Source organism: Dryobates pubescens, chromosome 36 (genome assembly GCF_014839835.1).
Source record: "Dryobates pubescens isolate bDryPub1 chromosome 36, bDryPub1.pri, whole genome shotgun sequence".
Classification (NCBI taxonomy): domain Eukaryota; kingdom Metazoa; phylum Chordata; class Aves; order Piciformes; family Picidae; genus Dryobates; species Dryobates pubescens.
The window spans coordinates 5,785,670-5,807,186 of NC_071647.1; the positions used below are offsets into that span (position 1 = coordinate 5,785,670).

The 21,517-nt window shown below is 62.1% G+C and overlaps 2 protein-coding genes across 2 annotated transcripts in view; one reads left to right on the forward strand and one right to left on the reverse strand.

Annotated features, from left to right (window-relative positions):
* Positions 1-2,465: 2,465 nt before the first annotated feature.
* Positions 2,466-2,909, reverse strand: LOC128898947 (putative uncharacterized protein FLJ46204). Its single transcript, XM_054176625.1, has one exon. It carries the CDS (start codon positions 2,907-2,909, stop codon positions 2,466-2,468), a length of 444 nt encoding a protein of 147 aa, XP_054032600.1.
* A 2,399-nt stretch (positions 2,910-5,308) lies between these two features.
* Positions 5,309-21,517, forward strand: part of PLEKHM1 (pleckstrin homology and RUN domain containing M1) — a 35,237-nt gene continuing 19,028 nt past the window's right edge. The window contains exons 1-4 of the mRNA XM_054176626.1: positions 5,309-5,485; positions 12,656-12,744; positions 13,482-13,729; positions 19,224-19,874. Coding sequence (XP_054032601.1) covers positions 12,703-12,744; positions 13,482-13,729; positions 19,224-19,874 — 941 coding nt within the window. The 5' untranslated portion in view covers positions 5,309-5,485; positions 12,656-12,702. The remainder of the gene's footprint in view (positions 5,486-12,655; positions 12,745-13,481; positions 13,730-19,223; positions 19,875-21,517) is intronic.

Here is a 21,517-nt window from a genome sequence, read left to right on the forward strand (position 1 = left end):
CCCGGTGTGGAATCCCACCCAAACCCAACCACAGTGGCTCCAGGACCTCTTTGAGCCCCTGGACCCCCAGCAGGAGAGAGCCATGGCCCAGCTCTGCCTGGACAGCTCTGACGAGGAGATCTTCAGCAGGCCCCAAAGACAGTGAGTGGATGGGAGGGGCCCCGGGGGCTTCCCGGCCCTGCTGCTCCCCTGGCCCTGCCGAGGCTCTGCTGCTCCCCTGGCCCTGCCGAGGCTCTGCTGCTCCCCTGGCCCTGCCGAGGCCCTGCCGCTCCCCTGGCCCTGCCGAGGCTCTGCTGCCTGCACTGCCTCAGCTGCCACTGCCTCGGGTGCCACTTCCTCAGCTGGCACTGCCTCAGGTGCCAGTACCTTGGGTGCCACTGCCTTGGCTGCCTTTTCCTTGGGTGCTATTCCCTGTTTCCCCTCTGTTATTCCCTGGGTGCCATTTCCTGGGTTCTGTTTCTCCTCTGTTATTTCCCAGGTGCCATTTCCTGGGTGCCATTTCCCCTCTGTTACTCCCTGGGTGCCATTTCCCCTCTGTTATTCCCTGGGTGCCATTTCCTGGGTGCCATTTCCCCTCTGTTACTCCCTGGGTGCCATTTCCCCTCTGTTATTCCCTGGGTGCCATTTCCTGGGTGCCATTTCCCCTCTGTTACTCGCTGGGCGCAATTTCCCCTCTGCCATTTCCCCTCTGTTATTCCCTGGGTGCCATTTCCCCTCTGCCATTTCCCCTCTGTTATTCCCTGGGTGCCATTTCCCCTCTGCCATTTCCCCTCTGTTATTCCCTGGGTGCCATTTCCCCTCTGCCATTTCCCCTCTGTTATTCCCTGGGTGCCATTTCCCCTCTGCCATTTCCCCTCTGTTACTCCCTGGGTGCCATTTCCTGAGTTCTATTTCTCCTCTGTTATTTCCCAGGTGCCATTTCCTGGGTGCCATTTCCCCTCTGTTACTCCCTGGGTGCCATTCCCTTGCAGATTTCCCTGCTGGAAGAGCCGTGGGGGTCAGGAAGTTCCCCCACCCGGAGTGCCAGGAGCTCTGCCCCACGTCTCCAGCACACCCCAGCAGCTGGCACCGGGGTCTGGCTGCCCGGAGGAGGGCGCTGGGGGCAGCCCCGTGCTGGGGGTCCCCCAGAGCTCATCCCGGTGAGGTGTGAATGGGTGGAACGGGAGGGCTGTGGGGCACTGAGGGGGCAGTGGCAGCAGCAGGCCTGGCTGGGGGCAGCATGCAGGGTGCAAGAGCTGCAGCTGTGCACTGTCCTGCATGTGTGGGACATGGGGCTGCAGGGAGGGGACATCCCCGGGGGTGGACACAGGCCTGGGGGGTGCCCAGGGCCCGAGAGGGCTGCAGTGCTTCCCAGGGCAGGTCACGGAGGTGTAGTGGTGGGGAAGGGGTCTCAACACTGCCATTAAACTGGGGAGGTTGGCACCCAGCGTGTCCTGTCACTGTGGGGAGGTGTGCGTGAGTGTGCTGGGCTGTACATGCTTGTGCTGGGCTGTACACGGGTGTGCTGAGCTGTACATGTGTGTGCTGAGCTGTACATGCTTGTGCTGGGCTGTACACATGTGTGCTGAGCTGTACATGTGTGTGCTGAGCTGTACATGTGTGTGCTGGGCTGTGCATGTGTGTGCTGGGCTGTACATGCTTGTGCTGGGCTGTACACATGTGTGCTGAGCTGTACATGCTTGTGCTGGGCTGTACACATGTGTGCTGAGCTGTGCATGTGTGTGCTGGGCTGTACATGCTTGTGCTGGGCTGTACACATGTGTGCTGAGCTGTACATGTGTGTGGTGGGCTGTGCATGTGTGTGCTGGGCTGTACATGTGTGTGCTGAGCTGTACACATGTGTGCTGAGCTGTACACGTGTGTGCTGGGCTGTGCATGTGTGTGCTGGGCTGTACATGCTTGTGCTGGGCTGTACACATGTGTGCTGAGCTGTACATGTGTGTGCTGGGCTGTACATGTGTGTGGTGGGCTGTGCATGTGTGTGCTGGGCTGTACATGTGTGTGCTGGGCTGTACACATGTGTGCTGAGCTGTACATGTGTGTGCTGGGCTGTACATGTGTGTGCTATGCTGTACATGTGTGTGCTGAGCTGTACACGTGTGTGCTGGGCTGTACACGTGTGTGCTATGCTGTACATGTGTGTGGTGGGCTGTGCATGTGTGTGCTGGGCTGTACACGTGTGCTATGTTGTACATGTGAGTGCTGGGCTGTACATACATGTGCTGGGCTGTACACGTGTGCTATGCTGTACATGTGTGTGGTGGGCTGTGCATGTGTGTGCTGAGCTGTACACACGTGTGCTATGTTGTACATGTGTGTGCTGGGCTGTGTGTTCTGGGCTGTTCACATGTGTGCTATGTTGTCCATGTGTGTGCTGGGCTCCGTGTGTGTGTGCTGGGCTGTTCACACGTGTGTGCATGTGTGTGCTGGGCTGTGCATTTATGCATGTGCACATAGACGTGTGTCTACATGCACGGGTGGGTACATGTGTCTGCATGTATGTGAACATGTATGTGTGTGCTGGGCCGTGCATGTGTGCACACATGTCCATACTTGCCTGCCCGCATGTCTGTGTGCAGGGGTCTGCGTGCGTGTGTACACGTATGTGCACGGGGGGGGTGTGCCCGTGTGTGCGCCCCTGCGTGCCTGCGGGCAGCGCTGTGCCCGTGTGTGCGTAGGGACAGCTGGGGGAGGTGTTCCCGCGCCCACCGCTGTGCCCTCGTGTCCGGGCTTGCGTGTCCGTGTGCCTGCCTGTCCGGCTGTCCGTGTGTCCGCATCTCTGTCTGTCCGTGTGCCTGCACGTCTGCCTGTCCGGCTGTCCGTGTGTCCGCATCTCTGTCCGTGTGCCTGCACGTCCGTCTGTCCGTGTGCCTGCACGTCTGCCTGTCCGGCTCTCCGTGTGCCCTCATCTCTGTCTGTCCCTGTGCCTGCACGTCTGCCTGTCCGGCTGTCCGTGTGTCCGCATCTCTGTCTGTCCGTGTGCCTGCACGTCTGCCTGTCCGGCTGTCCGTGTGTCCGCATCTCTGTCCGTGTGCCTGCACGTCCGTCTGTCCGTGTGCCTGCACGTCTGCCTGTCCGGCTCTCCGTGTGCCCTCATCTCTGTCTGTCCCTGTGCCTGCACGTCTGCCTGTCCGGCTGTCCGTGTGTCCGCATCTCTGTCTGTCCGTGTGCCTGCACGTCTGCCTGTCCGGCTGTCCGTCCGCCTGCATCTCTGTCCATGTGCCTGCACGTCCGTATGTCCGTGTGCCTGCACGTCTGGCTGTCCGGCTGTCCGTGTGCCCGCATCTCTGTCTGTCCGTGTGCCTGCACGTCTGCCTGTCCGGCTGTCCGTGTGCCTGCACGTCCGTCTGTCCGTGTGCCTGCATCTCTGTCCGTGTGCCTGCACGTCCGTCTGTCCGTGTGCCTGCATCTCTGTCCGTGTGCCTGCACGTCCGTCTGTCCGTGTGCCTGCATCTCTGTCCGTGTGCCTGCACGTCTGCCTGTCCGTGTGCCTGCATCTCTGTCCGTGTGCCTGCACGTCCGTCTGTCCGTGTGCCTGCATCTCTGTCCATGTGCCTGCACGTCCGTCTGTCCGTGTGCCTGCATCTCTGTCCGTGTGCCTGCACGTCTGCCTGTCCGTCTGTCCGTGTGCCTGCATCTCTGTCCGTGTGCCTGCACGTCCGTCTGTCCGTGTGCCTGCACGTCCGTCTGTCCGTGTGCCTGCATCTCTGTCCGTGTGCCTTGCACGTCCGTCTGTCCGTGTGCCTGCATCTCTGTCCGTGTGCCTGCACGTCTGCCTGTCCGCCTGCATCTCTGTCCGTCCGTGTGCCCCCGTGTGTGTCTGTCCCGTGTGTCCCTGCGTGATGCGCGCCCCCGCGCCCCGCATTCGCTCGCCCGGCGGTGGGCGTGCTCGGACCCCCTCGCTCCGCCCCTTTACGTGCTGACGTCAGGCGGGGCGGGGCGTGCGCCCTCCCTGCTGGGCCGGCACTTCCGGGTTCCTCCTCCCTCCGGCGGAGGCGCGGAGCCGGTGAGCGGCGGGGGAGGGGGAGAGAGGGGGACAGGGGGAGGGAAGGGTGCGGGGAGTGACAGGGGGATGGGCGGCAGAAGAGGTGCAGAGGGAGGCTGGTTCATGGGATGCAGGATAATGGCGTACAGGTGGGGGCTGCAGGGTGATTTGCGTCTGGGGGTGCAGACAGGGGGTACAGGGTGATGTGGTCTAGGGGTGCAGGGTCGTGGGGTGCAGATAGGGGGTGCAGGATGGCTGAGGTGTGGAGGTGCACTGTAATGTGGTGCAGACAGGGGGTGCAGGGTGGTGCAAGCAAAGGGTTGTGTGCTGTGCACCCCATGCCCAGGCCCCTCTGCCTGCACCACCCTGGCAGGCAGAAGGGGCAGGGACCCATCCATTCCCACCCACACCCCACAGCCCTGAGCCTGGCCCCGTGGTGACCCATGCCAGACCCCACCTGTGGGCAGTCAGTGGCCTTGGCCTTGTGCTAAGCCTCCCCATGAGTGGCACCATGGCATGGGGCACCTGTGCCACCCCTCACATATAGGTCGCATTCCAGGGGATCCCTGGGGGAGTCACTGGTCCTCCATCTGCTCCATCCAGCAGTGACACTCCACAGTGAGGGAGAGGAGACCCTGGCACAGGTTGCCCAGGGAGGCTGTGGATGCCCCCTCCCTGGAGGTGTTCCAGGCCAGGCTGGATGAGGCCTTGAGCAAGCTGGGCTGGTGGGAGGTGTCCCTGCCCATGGCAGGGAGTTGGAACTGTCTGATCTTGAAAGGTCCCTTCCCACCCAAACCATTCCATGATTCTGTGGCAGCCAAACCTCTTGGCCAGGTTCATCCCTGTAGACCTCACAGCAGCTGCAGAGGCCGGACCCGGGCAGGGATCCCAGCTTGAGTGGGATCCTGACGGCTCTCTGTGATTTGTGGGGTGTTACCTTCCCCATAAATGCCATTTTCTCACTTGAAACCAGGGGCTGCCAGCAGGCTCTGGGTAGTTCTTGTGTCCAGCAGGAAATGGAGAGTTTAAAGAGCTGCTTTCTTGCTGCCTCCCTTCCAGCAAGTCCCAGCTCCCCCCCCGTCAAGGAAGCCGAGCCGCCCGCCCCGCCTGGTGCCCACCGCATCGAGCAGGAAGCTCCAGCGCTGGGAATCTGAAGTGGCACCAAAACTGGGAATGTAAACACAGCAAGGTCCTGCCTCGGGGTGCTGAGGCTTTCACAACCTGCCTCACCCTGGCACCTCGGCCGTGCCCGCTGCGGCGCCGGGCAGAACCAACCCCGGCTTCCCCCGCGGCTCCGGCGCGCTGCCGCCCGGGACTGGAGTAGGCAGCAGGCTGGAAGGACTTCCCAGCTTGGAGTGGTTGGCAAACACGGCTGTGCCAGCGAGGGCCACGCTGGGAGCTCAGTGCCTGCTCTGCCCTCCCCGCCGTGCCCCGCGCCCTGCTGCCAGGGCAGACGTTGGAGGGGGTCACCGCCAGCAGCTCTTCTCCGTCCCCCAGCAGGTTTGTCAGCTGCCAGCAGGACGCATCCAGGGCCAGGAGGGTGGTGTGGGGGTCCCCATCCCTTGTGGGATGCCTGTGTGGTGTAGTGGGAGTTGTGGTGCTGGCTGGCACCGGGCTGGGCGCTAGGAAGGAGCTGAAGTTGGGCCATGAGGGTCCTGCTGCTGGCTGGGGTTGGGCTCTGGCCTTGCCCAAACCCTTGCTGAAGCATTTCTGAGGGGGGTTAACCTCTAATGAGCTACCCCCTGCCCGTGCCAGCTGCTCTTCTTGTAGTGGGAGTTGTGGTGCTGGCTGGCACCAGGCTGGGCACTAGGAAGGAGCTGCAGTTGGACCATGAGGGTCTTGCTGCTGGCTGGGGTTAGGCTCTGGCCTTGCCCAAACCCTTGCTGAACCATGCCTGAGGGGGGTTAACCTCCAACGAGCCACCCCCCTGCCCGTGCCAGCTGCTTTTCTCACTCCCCAGCTGCCTCCACGTGGGGTCAGGCTGTTTGAAGCAGGGTTGGGTGTGCTGGGGGCAGGCCAGAAGCTGTGTGGAATCACAGAATGCCAGCGTGGTAGGGGCTGGAAGGGACCTCTGGAGATATCCGAGTCCAGGGCAGGTCACACAGGAACACATCCAGAGAAGGAAGCTCCACAGCCTCTCTGGGCAGTGTCCTGCAGTGTGTAGGAGGAGAGGGTTGTTCCCTCGGGCCCAGGGTCTCCTGCAGGGTCTGCTGGCCCCGGGGCAGAGGATGACAGCGCGGGGCAGAGGGGGGCAGAGCGGGGCAGAGGATGGCAGCGCGGGGCAGAGGGGGGCAGCGCGGGGCAGAGGGACAGCACGGGGCAGAGGGACAGCGCGGGGCAGAGGGACAGCACAGGGCAGAGGGGGACAGCGCGGGGCAGAGGGACAGCGCGGGGCAGAGGGACAGCGCAGGGCAGAGGGACAGCGCAGGGCAGAGGGACAGCACGGGGCAGAGGGACAGCACAGGGCAGAGGGACAGCACGGGGCAGAGGGACAGCACAGGGCAGAGGGACAGCACAGGGCAGAGGGACAGCGCGGGGCAGAGGGACAGCGCAGGGCAGAGGGACAGCACGGGGCAGAGGGACAGCGCAGGGCAGAGGGACAGCACGGGGCAGAGGGACAGCACGGGGCAGAGGGACAGCACGGGGCAGAGGGTGACAGCGCGGGGCAGAGGGACAGCACAGGGCAGAGGGACAGCACAGGGCAGAGGGTGACAGCGCGGGGCAGAGGGACAGCACACGGCAGAGGGACAGCACACGGCAGAGGGTGACAGCACAGGGCAGAGGGACAGCGCAGGGCAGAGGGACAGCACACGGCAGAGGGACAGCGCAGGGCAGAGGGACAGCGCAGGGCAGAGGGACAGCACAGGGCAGAGGGACAGCACACGGCAGAGGGTGACAGCACAGGGCAGAGGGACAGCACAGGGCAGAGGGACAGCGCAGGGCAGAGGGTGACAGCGCGGGGCAGAGGGACAGCACACGGCAGAGGGACAGCACACGGCAGAGGGTGACAGCACAGGGCAGAGGGACAGCGCAGGGCAGAGGGACAGCACACGGCAGAGGGACAGCGCAGGGCAGAGGGTGACAGCACAGGGCAGAGGGACAGCGCAGGGCAGAGGGACAGCACAGGGCAGAGGGACAGCACACGGCAGAGGGTGACAGCACAGGGCAGAGGGACAGCGCAGGGCAGAGGGACAGCACACGGCAGAGGGACAGCACACGGCAGAGGGTGACAGCACAGGGCAGAGGGACAGCGCAGGGCAGAGGGACAGCACAGGGCAGAGGGTGACAGCGCGGGGCAGAGGGACAGCACAGGGCAGAGGGACAGCGCAGGGCAGAGGGTGACAGCGCGGGGCAGAGGGACAGCACAGGGCAGAGGGTGACAGCGCGGGGCAGAGGGACAGCACAGGGCAGAGGGACAGCACAGGGCAGAGGGACAGCACAGGGCTGAGGGACAGCACAGGGCAGAGGGACAGCACAGGGCAGAGGGACAGCACAGGGCAGAGGGTGGCAGCGCGGGGCAGAGGGACAGCACAGGGCAGAGGGTGACAGCGCGGGGCAGAGGGACAGCACAGGGCAGAGGGACAGCACAGGGCAGAGGGGGGCAGCGCGGGGCAGAGGGGGACAGCGCGGGGCAGAGGGACAGCACAGGGCAGAGGGACAGCACAGGGCTGAGGGACAGCACAGGGCAGAGGGACAGCACAGGGCAGAGGGTGGCAGCGCGGGGCAGAGGGTGGCAGCGCGGGGCAGAGGGACAGCACAGGGCAGAGGGACAGCGCAGGGCAGAGGGACAGCACAGGGCAGAGGGACAGCACAGGGCAGAGGGACAGCACACGGCAGAGGGACAGCACACGGCAGAGGGACAGCACAGGGCAGAGGGACAGCACACGGCAGAGGGTGACAGCACAGGGCAGAGGGACAGCGCAGGGCAGAGGGACAGCACAGGGCAGAGGGACAGCACACGGCAGAGGGACAGCACACGGCAGAGGGACAGCACAGGGCAGAGGGACAGCACACGGCAGAGGGTGACAGCACGGGGCAGAGGGACAGCACACGGCAGAGGGACAGCACAGGGCAGAGGGACAGCACACGGCAGAGGGTGACAGGCAGCACTCGTGCTCGGCAGCTGAGTGGCTCTGCGGCCGGGCCCTGACTCACGCCGGCGGCGGGGCCGGGGCTGTTGTTTTCCGTCGGCGGAGCACAAGCTGTGACCTGCTGGTTATTTATAACCTGCTGTGGGGAGAGCAGGGAGCCCAGCGCCGGCGCGGGGGCTCTGCCTCTCTCCTGGCTCCAGGCTGGACTCCCCACGAAGCCCTCCTGAGGAGCTCGGTGAGCAGACAGCTCCGCGGCGCTGCCCGGGTAGGTCCGGCCGGGGCTGGCTGCCCGCCCGGCTGTGGCTCACTTGTGGTGTTTTCTTCCTCTCACTCCAGCTGGTTGGGCTCTGCCTCGGGGTGGGGACGGCTGGGGAGGGCTGTGGGGGGGTTTGTCGACTGCAGAGGTGCTTCTCTCTGTGCTTGAGCTCACCTGGGCTCCGGTGAGCCAGCGGTGGGTGCTGGCAGCTCAGAAAGCAAAACAAATCCTGGGCTGCCTCCGAGGCAGCCTGGCCAGCAGATGGAGAGAGGGGATTCTGCTGCTCTGCTCTGCTCTGCTCTGCTCTGCTCTGCTCTGCTCTGGGGAGACCTCACCTGCACTGCTGTGTCCAGCTGTGGAGTCCTCCACACACAGGAAGGACTTGGAACTGTTGGAGAGGATCCAGAGGAGGCCACCAAGAAAATCAGAGGGCTGGAGAACCTCTCCTGTGAGGAAAGGCTGAAGGGGTTGGGGCTGTTCAGCCTGCAGAAGAGAAGGCTCCAGGGAGATCTTAGAGCTGCATTTCAACAGCTGAAGGGGAGCTACAGGCAGGCTGGGGAGGGACTGTTCAGAAGGGGCTGTGGGGACAGGACAAGAGGCAGTGGGTTGAAACTGGGGCAGGGGAGGTTTAGGTTGGCCATCAGGAGGAAGTGCTGCACAGTGAGGCTGGGGAGACACTGGAACAGGTCACCCAGAGATGTGGTTGAGGGCCCCCTGGAGACATTCAAGATCAGAGTGGATGTGGCTGTGAGCAACCTGCTGTAGGTGGAGTTGTCCCTGCTGACTGCAGGGGGGTCGGAGAAGATGACCTTGGAGGGTCCCTTCCTGCGTGATGCATTCTGTGAGCCTCTCAGGATCCCAGGGAAGATCTGTGGCTTCCCAGGGTCTGCCTGGAAGCCCCCTGGAGCCCTCTGGTTCCTTCCCAAGCCGGGCAGCCAGGCACCAGCTCCCATTTCCACCTCTCAGCCAGGACTTGTGTCAGGTGAAGTCTGCCTGGGAGCTGGTTCCTTGCACTCATTAGTCAGGCAGGTGATGTCCCAACAGAAGCAAGGCCATGGGGATTCACAGCACTGGAACAAACTGGTTGGACTGGTCGTGGTGGGAGAGTCCTGTGGTGAAGGCAGTAGTTTGTCCTCCTCTGCATCTCAGCTCTTGCTCCAGGAGAGGTGGTGCTGGCAGAGGAGCTTCCCTGGGGGCAGCAGCACCTCAGTAACATTTGGATGAGGTCATAACAAAAACACCTCTGTCACCCTCTGACCATCTGGGGACACCAGGGTGGCCAGTGCTGGGCACAGACAGTGAGGGCAGTGCTGGAGCTGATACCCCTCTGGGCATGAGAAGTGCCAGCTGTGCCCACAGCATCTCCCACCCTCGGCTCTTGCACCTTGGATTTGTCCTGGCAGGGTCCCTGTTCCCCACCTGTTCACAGGGTGGTGGGGAAGGGGGCAGAGGCTGCCCAGCCCTGAGGAGGGCAGCGGTGGGGGTGGCTCTCTGAGGTCCTCACCACCTGCTGCTGTCCCCTGGGTATCCCCTTGCTCCCCACAAGCCCTCCAGCAGCACCTTGAGCCCCTGGACATTGCTGTGATCACTGTGCTGCCCCTGTGGATGTTGCAACCCAAGGAGAGGAAATATCATGACAAGTCATGGTGAGAGCAGTTTCATTTTCTCTGGGGTTGTCTGACCTCTGGACATGCTGAGGATCCATCCAGGAGCTCCCAGACAGCTTATGACCTGCTGCTCCCAGCAGGACTGGCTGCTGCAGTAGGTACATGGGATGCTGTGGGCCTGGGACCCTCAGGATTCAGGCTGCTGTAGGTCTGGGATCCTCAGGATTCAGGCTGCTGTAGGTCTGGGACCCTTAGGATTCAGGCTGGTCCAGATTCAAGCTGTTGTGGTTCTGGGATGCTCCAACTTCAAGCCACTCTGAATCTAGGATACTCCAGAATTAGGCTGCTGTGGGTCTGGGATGCTCTGGATTCAAGCTGCTGGGGGTCTGGGATGGCCTGGATTCAGGCTGCTGGGGGTCTGGATGCTCTGGATTCAAGCTGCTGGGGGTCTGGATGACCTGGATTCAAGCTGCTGGGGGTCTGGGATGGCCTGGATTCAGGCTGCTGTGGGTCTGGGATGCTCTGGATTCAAGCTGCTGTGGGTCTGGATGACCTGGATTCAAGCTGCTGGGGGTCTGGGATGGCCTGGATTCAGGCTGCTGTGGGTCTGGGATGCTCTGGATTCAGGCTGCTGTGGGTCTAGGATGCTCTGGATTCAGGCTGCTGTGGGTCTAGGGTGCTCTGGATTCAGGCTGCTGTGGGTCTGGATGACCTGGATTCAGGCTGCTGTGGGTCTGGATGCTCTGGATTCAAGCTGCTGTGGGTCTGGATGCTCTGGATTCAGGCTGCTCCAGGCTGTGATGCTCCAGGTTTGGGCTGCTCTGTGTTCAGCCTGCTCCAGGTTTGGGCTGCTCTGTGTTCAGCCTGCTCCAGGTTTGGGCTGCTCTGTGTTTAGCCTGCTCCAGGTTTGGGCTGCTCTGTGTTCAGCCTGCTCCAGGTTTGGGCTGCTCTGTGTTCAGCCTGCTCCAGGTTTGGGCTGCTCTGTGTTTAGCCTGCTCCAGGTTTGGGCTGCTCTGTGTTCAGCCTGCTCCAGGTTTGGACTGCTCTGTGTTCAGCCTGCTCCAGGTTTGGGCTGCTCTGTGTTCAGCCTGCTCCAGGTTTGGGCTGCTCTGTGTTCAGCCTGCTCCAGGTTTGGGCTGCTCTGTGTTTAGCCTGCTCCAGGTTTGGACTGCTCTGTGTTCAGCCTGCTCCAGGTTTGGGCTGCTCTGTGTTCAGCCTGCTCCAGGTTTGGGCTGCTCTGTGTTCAGCCTGCTCCAGGTTTGGGCTGCTCTGTGTTCAGCCTGCTCCAGGTTTGGACTGCTCTGTGTTCAGCCTGCTCCAGGTTTGGGCTGCTCTGTGTTTAGCCTGCTCCAGGTTTGGGCTGCTCTGTGTTCAGCCTGCTCCAGGTTTGGGCTGCTCTGGATTTGGACCCTCAGTGCCTCTGGGACTGGCCATGGCTGTGCAGGAGCTCTTCTGCACACCATGCTTTTGCCCTGGTGTGACAGGTCATGGTGCAGGGAGAGGGGCAGGTGGAGGCCATCAAGGTGTGCTGGGTGCATCCCTGGGGGGGTTGTGTTGGCTTGGAAATCAAGTCTGAAGCGTGGCTGCCCTGCCGAGCCCACTGCCTGCCCTGGGCACCCCTGCACCCCGCAGTCAGCTGCTGGGCTGTCTTCTGGTTGGATGGCAAGTGCTTGCAGCTCCAGGGGAAAAAGCTTCCTCCTCCCAGCTCTCACACCCTGAGGAAGCTCTGTGGTGGTAGCTGGTGCTGGAGCAGCTCTTGGACCCTTGCTGCCACCAGGAGCTGTGGTGCTGGAGCAGGGACACAGCCTTGTGACCAGCGTCTCGCTGGCAGCTGCCTGCTCTGCAGAGCCCCCAGGCAGAGCCAATGGCTCTGAAGAAGAGGGAAGGAGGCCAAAAGTCACAAGCCAAAGGTCCCTTGTGGTCTGCAAACACCCTGCAGCTGGGGGTGACCTCAGGCAGGCTGCCACTGCTCGCTGCTGGCTCTGCCAAGGGTTTCCAGTAGCAGGAGGCCACAGGATTTTGCTCTTCCACCAAAGCCAGCTGCAGCAGAGCAGCCCCCAGGGAGCAGGGAGATCCTGGTGTTCATCTGAACAAAGCACCTGGAGGCCTAGCAGAGAGCCTCCATCCTTCCTTCCCGTGCTGCCAGCAAGCTCTGTGCCATGGCACCAGTGCCCAGGCACCTCTGAGAGGGTCCCTCCTGCTGGGCTTCAGCAGCAGCATTGCTGCTGCCACCTCTGCCCAGGGTCTGCCACTCCTTGGTCTGTGCCACCTTAATGCCATCCCCACGGGGTTGATGTGCCATGGTTCAGGTTTACCCCCTGAATGCCAGCTTTGATGCCCTTGCTGGTGCCCAGGCCTTGCAGGTGATGAGGAGCAGCCCCTGGGTCACTCACTGCTGGCTCGCCAGGCCTGGCGTCCCCCCCAGGGCTAGGGCTGCCTGTGGGCAGCTTGCAGGAGTTAATTACTCCCTCTTGCAAGGCTTAATTACTGCCTTGTGGCCTCTTGGCCACGCTCTGCCTCGTCTGAAGCTCTCCTGCTCCCCTGGTTTGATGTGGTGGGAGGCTGATCCCAGCAGCAGCCTGGCCCTGAGCGCTGGCACGAGGCCGTGGTGCGTGAGCCACCCCCTGTGTGACACTGGGTGCCCTGCACAGGGCAGCTGAGCTGGGTGTGAAGCAAACCTGGGTGCTCAGATGTGTCTCTCCTCCTTGTCCCCAAGGTGACATGTGAAGGCAGTGCCCAGCCTGGGGAGTGGCAGCAGCTGAGATGCATTCGAGCCACAGCAATGACCCCAAGGAAGCCATTCAGGTGAGTGAGGCAGCCTGAACCTCCCCAGGCAGCTCCAGGTACTCCCCAGGGCAGCTCCCACTTCCAGGTGGGGATGTGGGAGGACTTCTTTGTGCTGGGGTTGGGATCACAGAATCAGCAAATGGTTTGGGTTGGAAGGGACCTTAAAGCTCAGCCAGTTCCAGCCCCCCTGCCATGGGCAGGGACACCTCCCAGCAGCCCAGCTTGCTGAAGGCCTCACCCAGCCAGAGGAGGCCATGAAGATGATCAGAGGCTGGAGCACCTCTGCCTTGGGGACAAGCTGAGAGTTGGGGCTGTTCAGCCTGGAGAAGAGAAGGCTCCAGGGACACCTCAGAGCAGCCTTCCAGTATCTGAAGGGCTCCAGGAGAGCTGGGGAGGGACTTTGGACAAGGGCTGGGAGTGCCAGGCTGAGGAACAATGGCTTTGAGCTGGGAGAGGGGAGACTGAGAGTGGAGAAGAGGAAGAAATTGTTGAGAGGGAGGGTGGGGAGACTCTGGCACAGGTTGCCCAGGGAGGTTGGGGATGTTCCCTCCCTGGAGATGTTCCAGGCCAGGCTGGATGAGGCCCTGAGCAAGCTGGGCTGGGGGGAGGTGTCCCTGCCCATGGCAGCGGGGTTGGAACTGGATGAGCTTTTAAGATCCCTTCCAACCCAACCCACTGTGTGAATGCATGAATCTGTGCAATCTGCCCTCACACTGCCTGCTCTGTGAGCCAAGCCTGGGCCTCCTGCCTTGCAGCTGATCAAGAGGCAGCTGGTGAGTGCCATCAAGGCCCTGCAGAAGCAGTACGCCACCTCGGACGCCGTCGTCACCAGCGACGATGGCAACGCCAACGCGCTCTGCAGCGCCCTGGAGGCCGTCTTTGTGCATGGGCTGAAGGCAAAGCACATCAAGGCAGAGAGTGGGGGCAAAGGGAAGAAAGCAGGAGGTCGAGGACCGCTTCCCCAGCCTGTCTTCTGGGGTCTGCTGAAGAGCATCACCCACCGGTGAGTGGCCACCCCGCCAGGGGCTCTTAGCTCAGGCTTCTCCCCTGAGCGCCCCCCAGAAGCAAAAAGCTTCAGGGAACTGCGAGCAGGAGGTTGGCTTGATGGGGAGATACATCCCTGCCCCATCCCATCTGCCCTCACAGGGGGTGGGCATTGCCCAGGACCACTGGGAGAAGGTGGAAACCTCATGAAGCTCATTAAGGACAACTGCAGGGGAGGAAGAGCCCCCTGCAGCTGTCCAGGTGAGGGCTGACCTCCTGGGAAGCAGCTCCAAGGAGAGGGACTTGGAAGTGCTGGTGGACAAGTTGTCCATAAGCCAGCAGTGTGCCCTTGTGGCCATTCCTGGAGCACCAATCCTTTCTGGAGTGCCAGGTTTCAGGGAGGACCAGCACAGGACCACTGGAATCTGCCAGCCTGTGTAAGGCTGTCCTCAAGTGGAGTTAGCCACATGGGATTGTCCCTTGGAGACTTGGCCACAGGCAATTGTCCCACACAGAGCTGGCCAAGTGGAGTCCTCCCACACAGAGCTGGCCTTGGAGACTTACACCACAGAGAGTTGGCCATGTGGGGTTGTCCCACACAGAGTTGGCCATGTGGAGCTCTGCCACAAAGTGTTGGTCATGAAGAGCTCTGCCACAAAGAGTTGGCCATGGAGAGCTCTGCCACACAAAGTTAGCCATGGAGAGCTCTGCCATGAGGAGGTGTCCCATGGAGAGCTCTGCCATGAAGGGTTGGCCATGGAGAGCTCTGCCATGAAGGGTTGGCCATGTGGAGGTGTCCCATGGAGAGCTCTGCCATGTGGAGGTGTCCCATGGAGAGCTCTGCCATGAGGAGCTGGCCATGGAGAGCTCTGCCATGAGGAGGTGTCCCATGGAGAGCTCTGCCATGAGGAGGTGTCCCATGGAGAGCTCTGCCATGTGGAGGTGTCCCATGGAGAGCTCTGCCATGAGGAGCTGGCCATGGAGAGCTCTGCCATGAAGGGTTGGCCATGGAGAGCTCTGCCATGAGGAGGTGTCCCATGGAGAGCTCTGCCCTGAGGAGGTGTCCCATGGAGAGCTCTGCCATGAGGAGGTGTCCCATGGAGAGCTCTGCCATGAGGAGCTGGCCATGGAGAGCTCTGCCATGTGGAGGTGTCCCATGGAGAGCTCTGCCATGAGGAGGTGTCCCATGGAGAGCTCTGCCATGAGGAGCTGGCCATGGAGAGCTCTGCCATGAGGAGGTGTCCCATGGAGAGCTCTGCCATGAAGGGTTGGCCATGTGGAGGTGTCCCATGGAGAGCTCTGCCATGAGGAGGTGTCCCATGGAGAGCTCTGCCATGAGGAGCTGGCCATGGAGAGCTCTGCCATGTGGAGGTGTCCCATGGAGAGCTCTGCCATGTGGAGGTGTCCCATGGAGAGCTCTGCCATGTGGAGGTGTCCCATGGAGAGCTCTGCCATGTGGAGGTGTCCCATGGAGAGCTCTGCCATGAGGAGGTGTCCCATGGAGAGCTCTGCCATGAGGAGCTGGCCATGGAGAGCTCTGCCATGAGGAGGTGTCCCATGGAAAGCTCTGCCATGAGGAGCTGGCCATGGAGAGCTCTGCCATGAGGAGGTGTCCCATGGAGAGCTCTGCCATGAGGAGCTGGCCCATGGAGAGCTCTGCCATGAGGAGGTGTCCCATGGAGAGCTCTGCCATGAAGGGTTGGCCATGAGGAGGTGTCCCATGGAGAGCTCTGCCATGAGGAGCTGGCCATGGAGAGCTCTGCCATGAGGAGGTGTCCCATGGAGAGCTCTGCCATGAGGAGGTGTCCCATGGAGAGCTCTGCCATGAAGGGTTGGCCATGGAGAGCTCTGCCATGTGGAGGTGTCCCATGGAGAGGTGTCCCAGACCCTCCCTCAGCAGGAGGGGGCACAGTGCCATGCTAGGCCTGAGCCAGTGTCCCCACACAGCTGGGGGGTGCAGTGCTGCTGCCAGCTTGGGGCTGAGCCCTTCCTTACCTGTTTGTGGGTGCTGGGACCCCACTGGTGGGTTATGGGAGGGGTGGTGCAGCGCTGTGGTCTCTCTTCTGACCTGGAGCTGGCTGGGGGTGGTTGGCCTCCATTTCCCCATGTCCCAGCCAGCCTCTGAGGAGGCCTCTCCTGGGTCAGCTTGGTGGTGGGCTGGGGTTGTTCTGAGCCACTCAGAGTCCTCCCACATGCAGCAGCAGCCCCCACAGAGGTAGCTGTGAAAGCCTCTTCCAGCTCCAGCTCCTGAATTATGAAGGAGCAGATGAAAAGAGCTCTCTCAGATGCTGCAGGGGATATTTTTGTGCCCTTTGAAGGTTGTTTTTCTTTCCCCCCTTCCTTTCTGGAGTGACAGATTAGAAACCACCTCTCTCACAAAGCCTTTGCTCTGGGCTTTGTAGCCATGGCAGCACTGGTGGGGGGTTGGACTTGATGGTCTCCAGAGGGTCCTTCCAACCCCAACCATTCTGTGGCATGAGCTGGCACCAGGGAGGATTCTGGAGCCTGGTGGCACTGGGGGATTTGGGGCAGGAATGGCTGAAGTCAGAGAAGCACAGAATGGCTCAGATTGGAAGGGACCTCAGGGATCTACTCCAACCCCCTCCCTGCCACCTATCAACCAGACTCAGCTGCTCAGGCTGCTGGGATGTGCTGCCCAGGGAGGTGGTGGAGTCCCCATCCCTGGAGGTGTTCAAGAGGGGCTTGGATGTGGCACTTGGAGCCATGGTTTGGTTGTCAGGAGGTGCTGGGTGACAGCTTGGACTTGATGAGCTCTGAGGTCTCTTCCAACCTGGTTGATTCTATGATTCATCCACCCTGGCCTTGAACACCCCCAGGCAGGAGGCAGCCACAGCCTCCCTGGGCAGCCTGTGCCAGTGTCTCACCACCCTCAGACTGCAGAGCTTCTTCCTCAGCTCCAGGCTGACCCTGCTCTGCCTCAGCTCCAAACCATTCCCCCTTGGCCTGGCTCCAGACACCCTCAGGAAAAGTTCCTCTGCAGCCTTCCTGCTGCTTCCTTTGGCTATTAGAAGGCAGCACTGAGGTCCCCCTGGAGCCTTCTCCTCTCCAGGCTGCACAGCCCCAGCTCCCTCAGCCTGTGCTCACAGCAGAGCTGCTCCAGCCCTTGGATCACCTTTGTGGCCTGCTCTGGCCTCTCTCCAGCAGCTCTGTGTCCTTCTGCTGCTGGGGACAGCAGAACTGGAGGCAGGATTGGAGATGAGGTCTGAGCAGAGCCCAGGGGCAGAATCCCCTCTGCTGCCCTGCTGCCCACCCTGCTCTGGCTGCAGCCCAGGGTATGATTAGCCAGGAGGCTGAGACTGCTTGAGGGGCTCAGCCCAGCCCAGGGTTGGGGATCTTTTGGGGTTGCTTCAGGCCTTTTCTCTGGTTTTTGGCTGATTTAAAGCTTGAAGCTAAGGTTTGGAGATGCACTTGGCACTGAGGAGCAGTCAGCTAGAGGAACATGCAGGGAGAGCAGGAGCTCCCCCCATGGCATCCTCAGTCCAGGGTGAGTGGTGTGTGGGAGATGCCTCCAAGCTAGAGAGAGGAGCAGCACCCAGGGGCACCCCAGGGCTGCCTGGGGTTGCTAGCAGTGCATTTAGCCCTGGGGCATCCAGGAGCTCTCTTTTTCTCCAGGGGAAACCACAGGGTCCATAAAGGAAAGAGGTTTTCCACAGCCTTTATGATCCCAGCCTCTGAAATTCCCATAGCTAAGCAGGTTGGGAGGTTCCTGGTGAGGGATCTTAGAGCCATGGAAGTGTTTGGGTTGGAAAAGCCTTCCAAGACCAACCAGCAACCCAACCCCACCATGGCCACCAAACCTGGCCCCAAGGGCCATGGTCACAACACCTCCAGGCATGGGGCCTCCACCACCTCCCTGGGCAGCCTGTGCCAGTCCCTGACCACCCCTGCAGCAAAGAAATTTCTCCTCCTCTCCAACCTAAGCCTCCCCTGGCACAATTTCAGGCCATTTCCTCTCCTTCTATCACCTGAGATTAAGGAGAAGAGCCCAGCCCCCACCTGGCTCCAGCCTCCTTTCAGGGAGCTGTGGAGGGCAATGAGGTCTCCCTCAGCCTCCTCTTCTCCAGGCTGAACACCCCCAGCTCCCTCAGCTGCTCCTCCCCAGCCCTGCTCTCCAGACCCTTCCCCAGCTTGATTGCTCTCCTCTGGACCTGCTCCAGACCCTCAATGTCCTTCTTGCAGAGAGAAGCCCAAAATTGAACCCAGGATTCAAGGTGTGGCCCAATACAGGGGGACAATCCCTGCCCTGCTCCTGCTGGCCACACCACTCCTGATCCAAGCCAGGATGCTGGTGGCCTTCTTGGCCACCTGAGCACCCTGCTGGTCCAGTACAAAGGGACAATCCCTTCCCTAGATTCAGATTGGCTGTGAGGAAGTTGTTCCCCAGGAGGGTGGTGAGAGCCTGGCACAGGCTGTCCAGGGAGGTGGTGGAAGCCTCCTGCCTGGAGGTGTTTGCAGCCAGGCTGGAGGTGGCTGTGAGCAACCTGCTGTGGTGTGAGGTGTCCCTGCCCATGGCAGGGGGTTGGAGCTGGCTGAGCCTTGAGCTCCCTTCCAACCCTGACCATTCTATGATACTCCTGCTGACCCAGACCAGGATGCTGGTGGCCTTCTGAGCCCCCTGAGCATCCTGCTGGTCCACTACAGGGGGACAATCCTTTCCCTACTCCTGCTGATCCAGACCAGGGTGATGGTGGCTTTGTTGGCCACCTGAGTGCCCTGCTGGCTGCTCCTCAGCTCCCCTGCAGCCCCGGAGGCTTCGATTGGAGCTGCTGAGGTCCAGCTGTGTCCCGGTGGCTTTGTTGGCCACCTGAGTGCCCTGCTGGCTGTTCCTCAGCTCTCCTGCAGCCCCGGGGGCTGGGAGAGGAGCTGCTGAGGTCCAGCTGTGTCCCGGGGGCTTTGTTGGCCACCTGAGCGCCCTGCTGGCTGCTCCTCAGCTCCCCTGCAGCCCCGGGGGCTGGGAGAGGAGCTGCTGAGGTCCAGCTGTGTCCCGGGGGCTTTGTTGGCCACCTGAGCGCCCTGCTGGCTGCTCCTCAGCTCCCCTGCAGCCCGGGGGCTGGGAGAGGAGCCGCTGAGGTCCAGCTGTGTCCCGGTGGCTTTGTTGGCCATCTGAGTGCCCTGCTGGCTGCTCCTCAGCTCCCCTGCAGCCCCGGGGGCTTGGAGAGGAGCCGCTGAGGCCGTGCTGTGTCCCGGGGGCTTTGTTGGCCACCTGAGCGCCCTGCTGGCTGCTCCTCAGCTCCCCTGCAGCCCCGGAGGCTTCGATTGGAGCTGCTGAGGTCCAGCTGTGTCCCGGGGGCTTTGTTGGCCACCTGAGCGCCCTGCTGGCTGCTCCTCAGCTCCCCTGCAGCCCGGGGGCTGGGAGAGGAGCTGCTGAGGTCCAGCTGTGTCCCGGGGGCTTTGTTGGCCACCTGAGCGCCCTGCTGGCTGCTCCTCAGCTCCCCTGCAGCCCGGGGGCTGGGAGCGGAGGCGCTGAGGCCGTGCTGTGTCCCGGTGGGCAGGAACATCGTGTCGGAGCTGGAGCAGCTGCTGTTCATCAGCACGGACGTGGGGCGGTGCCGAGCCTGGCTGCGCCTGGCGCTCAACGACGGCCTCCTGGAGTGCTACCTGAAGCTGCTGCTGCGCCACAGCTCTCCCCTGCCCGACTACTACCAGCCCAGCGCCCTGCTGCTGGACGCCGAGGAGTGCGAGGTCCTCCTCAGCTACCTGCAGGGCTTGTCCTCCCTCACCTTCCAGCTCTCCTACAAGTCGGCAGTCCTGAACGAGTGGACTGTCACCCCGCTGTCCCTCTCGGGGCTGTGTCCCTTCTCGGAGCTGCCGGAGCCCCTCGCCGGCCCGGAGCCGCTCCCCGGCCCGGAGCCGCTGCGGAAGGCGTCGCTGGGCTCCATCTCGCAGTCCTCGGGCTCGGACGAGATCGAGATTCAGCCCTCCTCGGTCCTGCCCATCGGCAAGGCCGGCAGCAAGCCCAAGCTGACGTCGTCCTCGCTCAGCCTCAACACCACCAGCTCGTCGCAGCTCTCCTCCAGCCTGGGCTCCGACGGCCTCCTGCCGGCTCCCTGCGCCCGCAGCCCCGAGCGGGCCGAGGAGCCGCTCCCCTGCGACTCGGACCTGGGCACGGCGGCCAGCCAGCACCTGGACAGGTCACTGCGAGAGTGAGTCTTCCCCTCACCTCTCCTCAAAGGGCTTTTTCACCCTCTCCTGGGCCTCGCTTATTTTCCCACTGCGTTTTCCTTCCCAGCGTTCCTCAAGCGAGCTGCTCACAGGGCTGGAAGGGACCCTCCAAGGTCCCTCTTGTCCAGCCCCCTCCCCCTGCACTCAGCAGGGGCAGCTCCAGCTGGAGCAGGCTGCCCAGGGGCCCATCAAGCCTGGCCTTGAATGGCTCCAAGGCTGGAGCCTCCACCCCCTACCTCCCTGGGCAACCTGTTCCAGGGTCTCCCCTGCCTCCCTGTGCAGAACTTCCTCCTGGTGCCCAACCTGACTCTGCCCTGCTCCAGTTTCAAAGCATTGCCATTCTAAACAGTCCCTCCCTCCTGATACTGAGCTCTGAGGTCTCCCTGGAGCCTTCTCCAGGCTGAACAGCCCCATCTGTCCCCATAGCAGAGGTTCTCCAGCCCCCTGATCATCTTTGTGGCCCCCTCTGGACCCTCTCCAGCAGGGCCCAGGCCTCTCTTGTGTTGGGGGTCCCATAGCTGGGCACAGCAGTGCAGGTGAGGTCTGAGCAGAGCAGAGGGGCAGGATCCCCTCTCTCCATCTCTGGCAATGGGCACTGGCAGCCCAGAAGGCCAAGGGCAGCCCAAGGGCTGCCCTTGGCCTTCTGGGCTGCCAGTGCCCATTGCTGGCTCCTGTCCAGCTTCTCCCCCAAGTCCTTCTCTGCAGGGCTCCTCTCAAACTCATCATTTCCTCCTGGAAGCAGCCTGTAAGGTACAAAGCACCCCTCAGCAGAGCTTGCTGGGACCCTGCTGCCCTGGCAGATGAGCTCCTGGTGACTGCAGTGTCTGTCTGTCCTCTCCCCTGGGGCAGAAGCATCCCAGGAATGCTGCTCCCCAGCTGCAGGAATGTCCCAGCTCCCTGGCAGGGCTTTCTGGGAGGGGGGAGGGGGGAAGCAAGCAGTCAGGTGGAGGCCAGGGTGATGATTTGCAGCTCTGGCAGCTCAGCCAGAGGAGGGAGGTGGTTAGCTTTGGCATCCTCCTGACTTGGGCCTACCCAGCACTCAGCACAGAGATCTCCAGAGGGTTATGTAAGCTCTGAGTAAGCAGCAAATGTTTTCCCTGCCACCCTTAAAACCTGGCACTGAAGGAGCCTGGCCCTTGGGGGTGCTGCTTGGTGAAGGACCCTTGAAGGGTCTTCAGGAGGCTTGGGAGCTGCAGGCTGTGGCATCATTGGCTCCTTGGAGGCTTTTTGCCTCTTCTGAGGGCTGCCCAGGTTGGATGCAAGGGGGGTGGGGGGAGGATGTCAGCTCTGAATTCCAGCCCTGGACTGGTTTCATTTGGACTGGGCTGGTGGCAGGGCAGGGGCCATGGGAACAAGGTCTCAGCCAGGCTCCACTAATTGCTCATTAGCAGCCCTGAGAACAGCTGAAGCCTGGCTGCTGGTCCATGGCTGGCTGCTGGTCCATGGCTGGCTGCCTGTCCAGGAGCTGCCTGTCCAGGAGCTGCCTGTCCAGGAGCTGCCTGTCCAGGAGCTGCCTGTGGGGAGCACCCAGCACTTCCTTTCTGTCAGGAGATAGAATCACAGAATAGAACCAGGGGATTGGGTGGGTTGGGAAAGCCCTCCAAGGCCATTCAGTTCAACCATT

Coding starts and splice junctions, on each gene's coding strand:
- LOC128898947 (XM_054176625.1), bottom strand. CDS start 2,909: ATGAGGGCACACGGAGAGCCGGACAGGCAGACGTGCAGGCACACGGAC.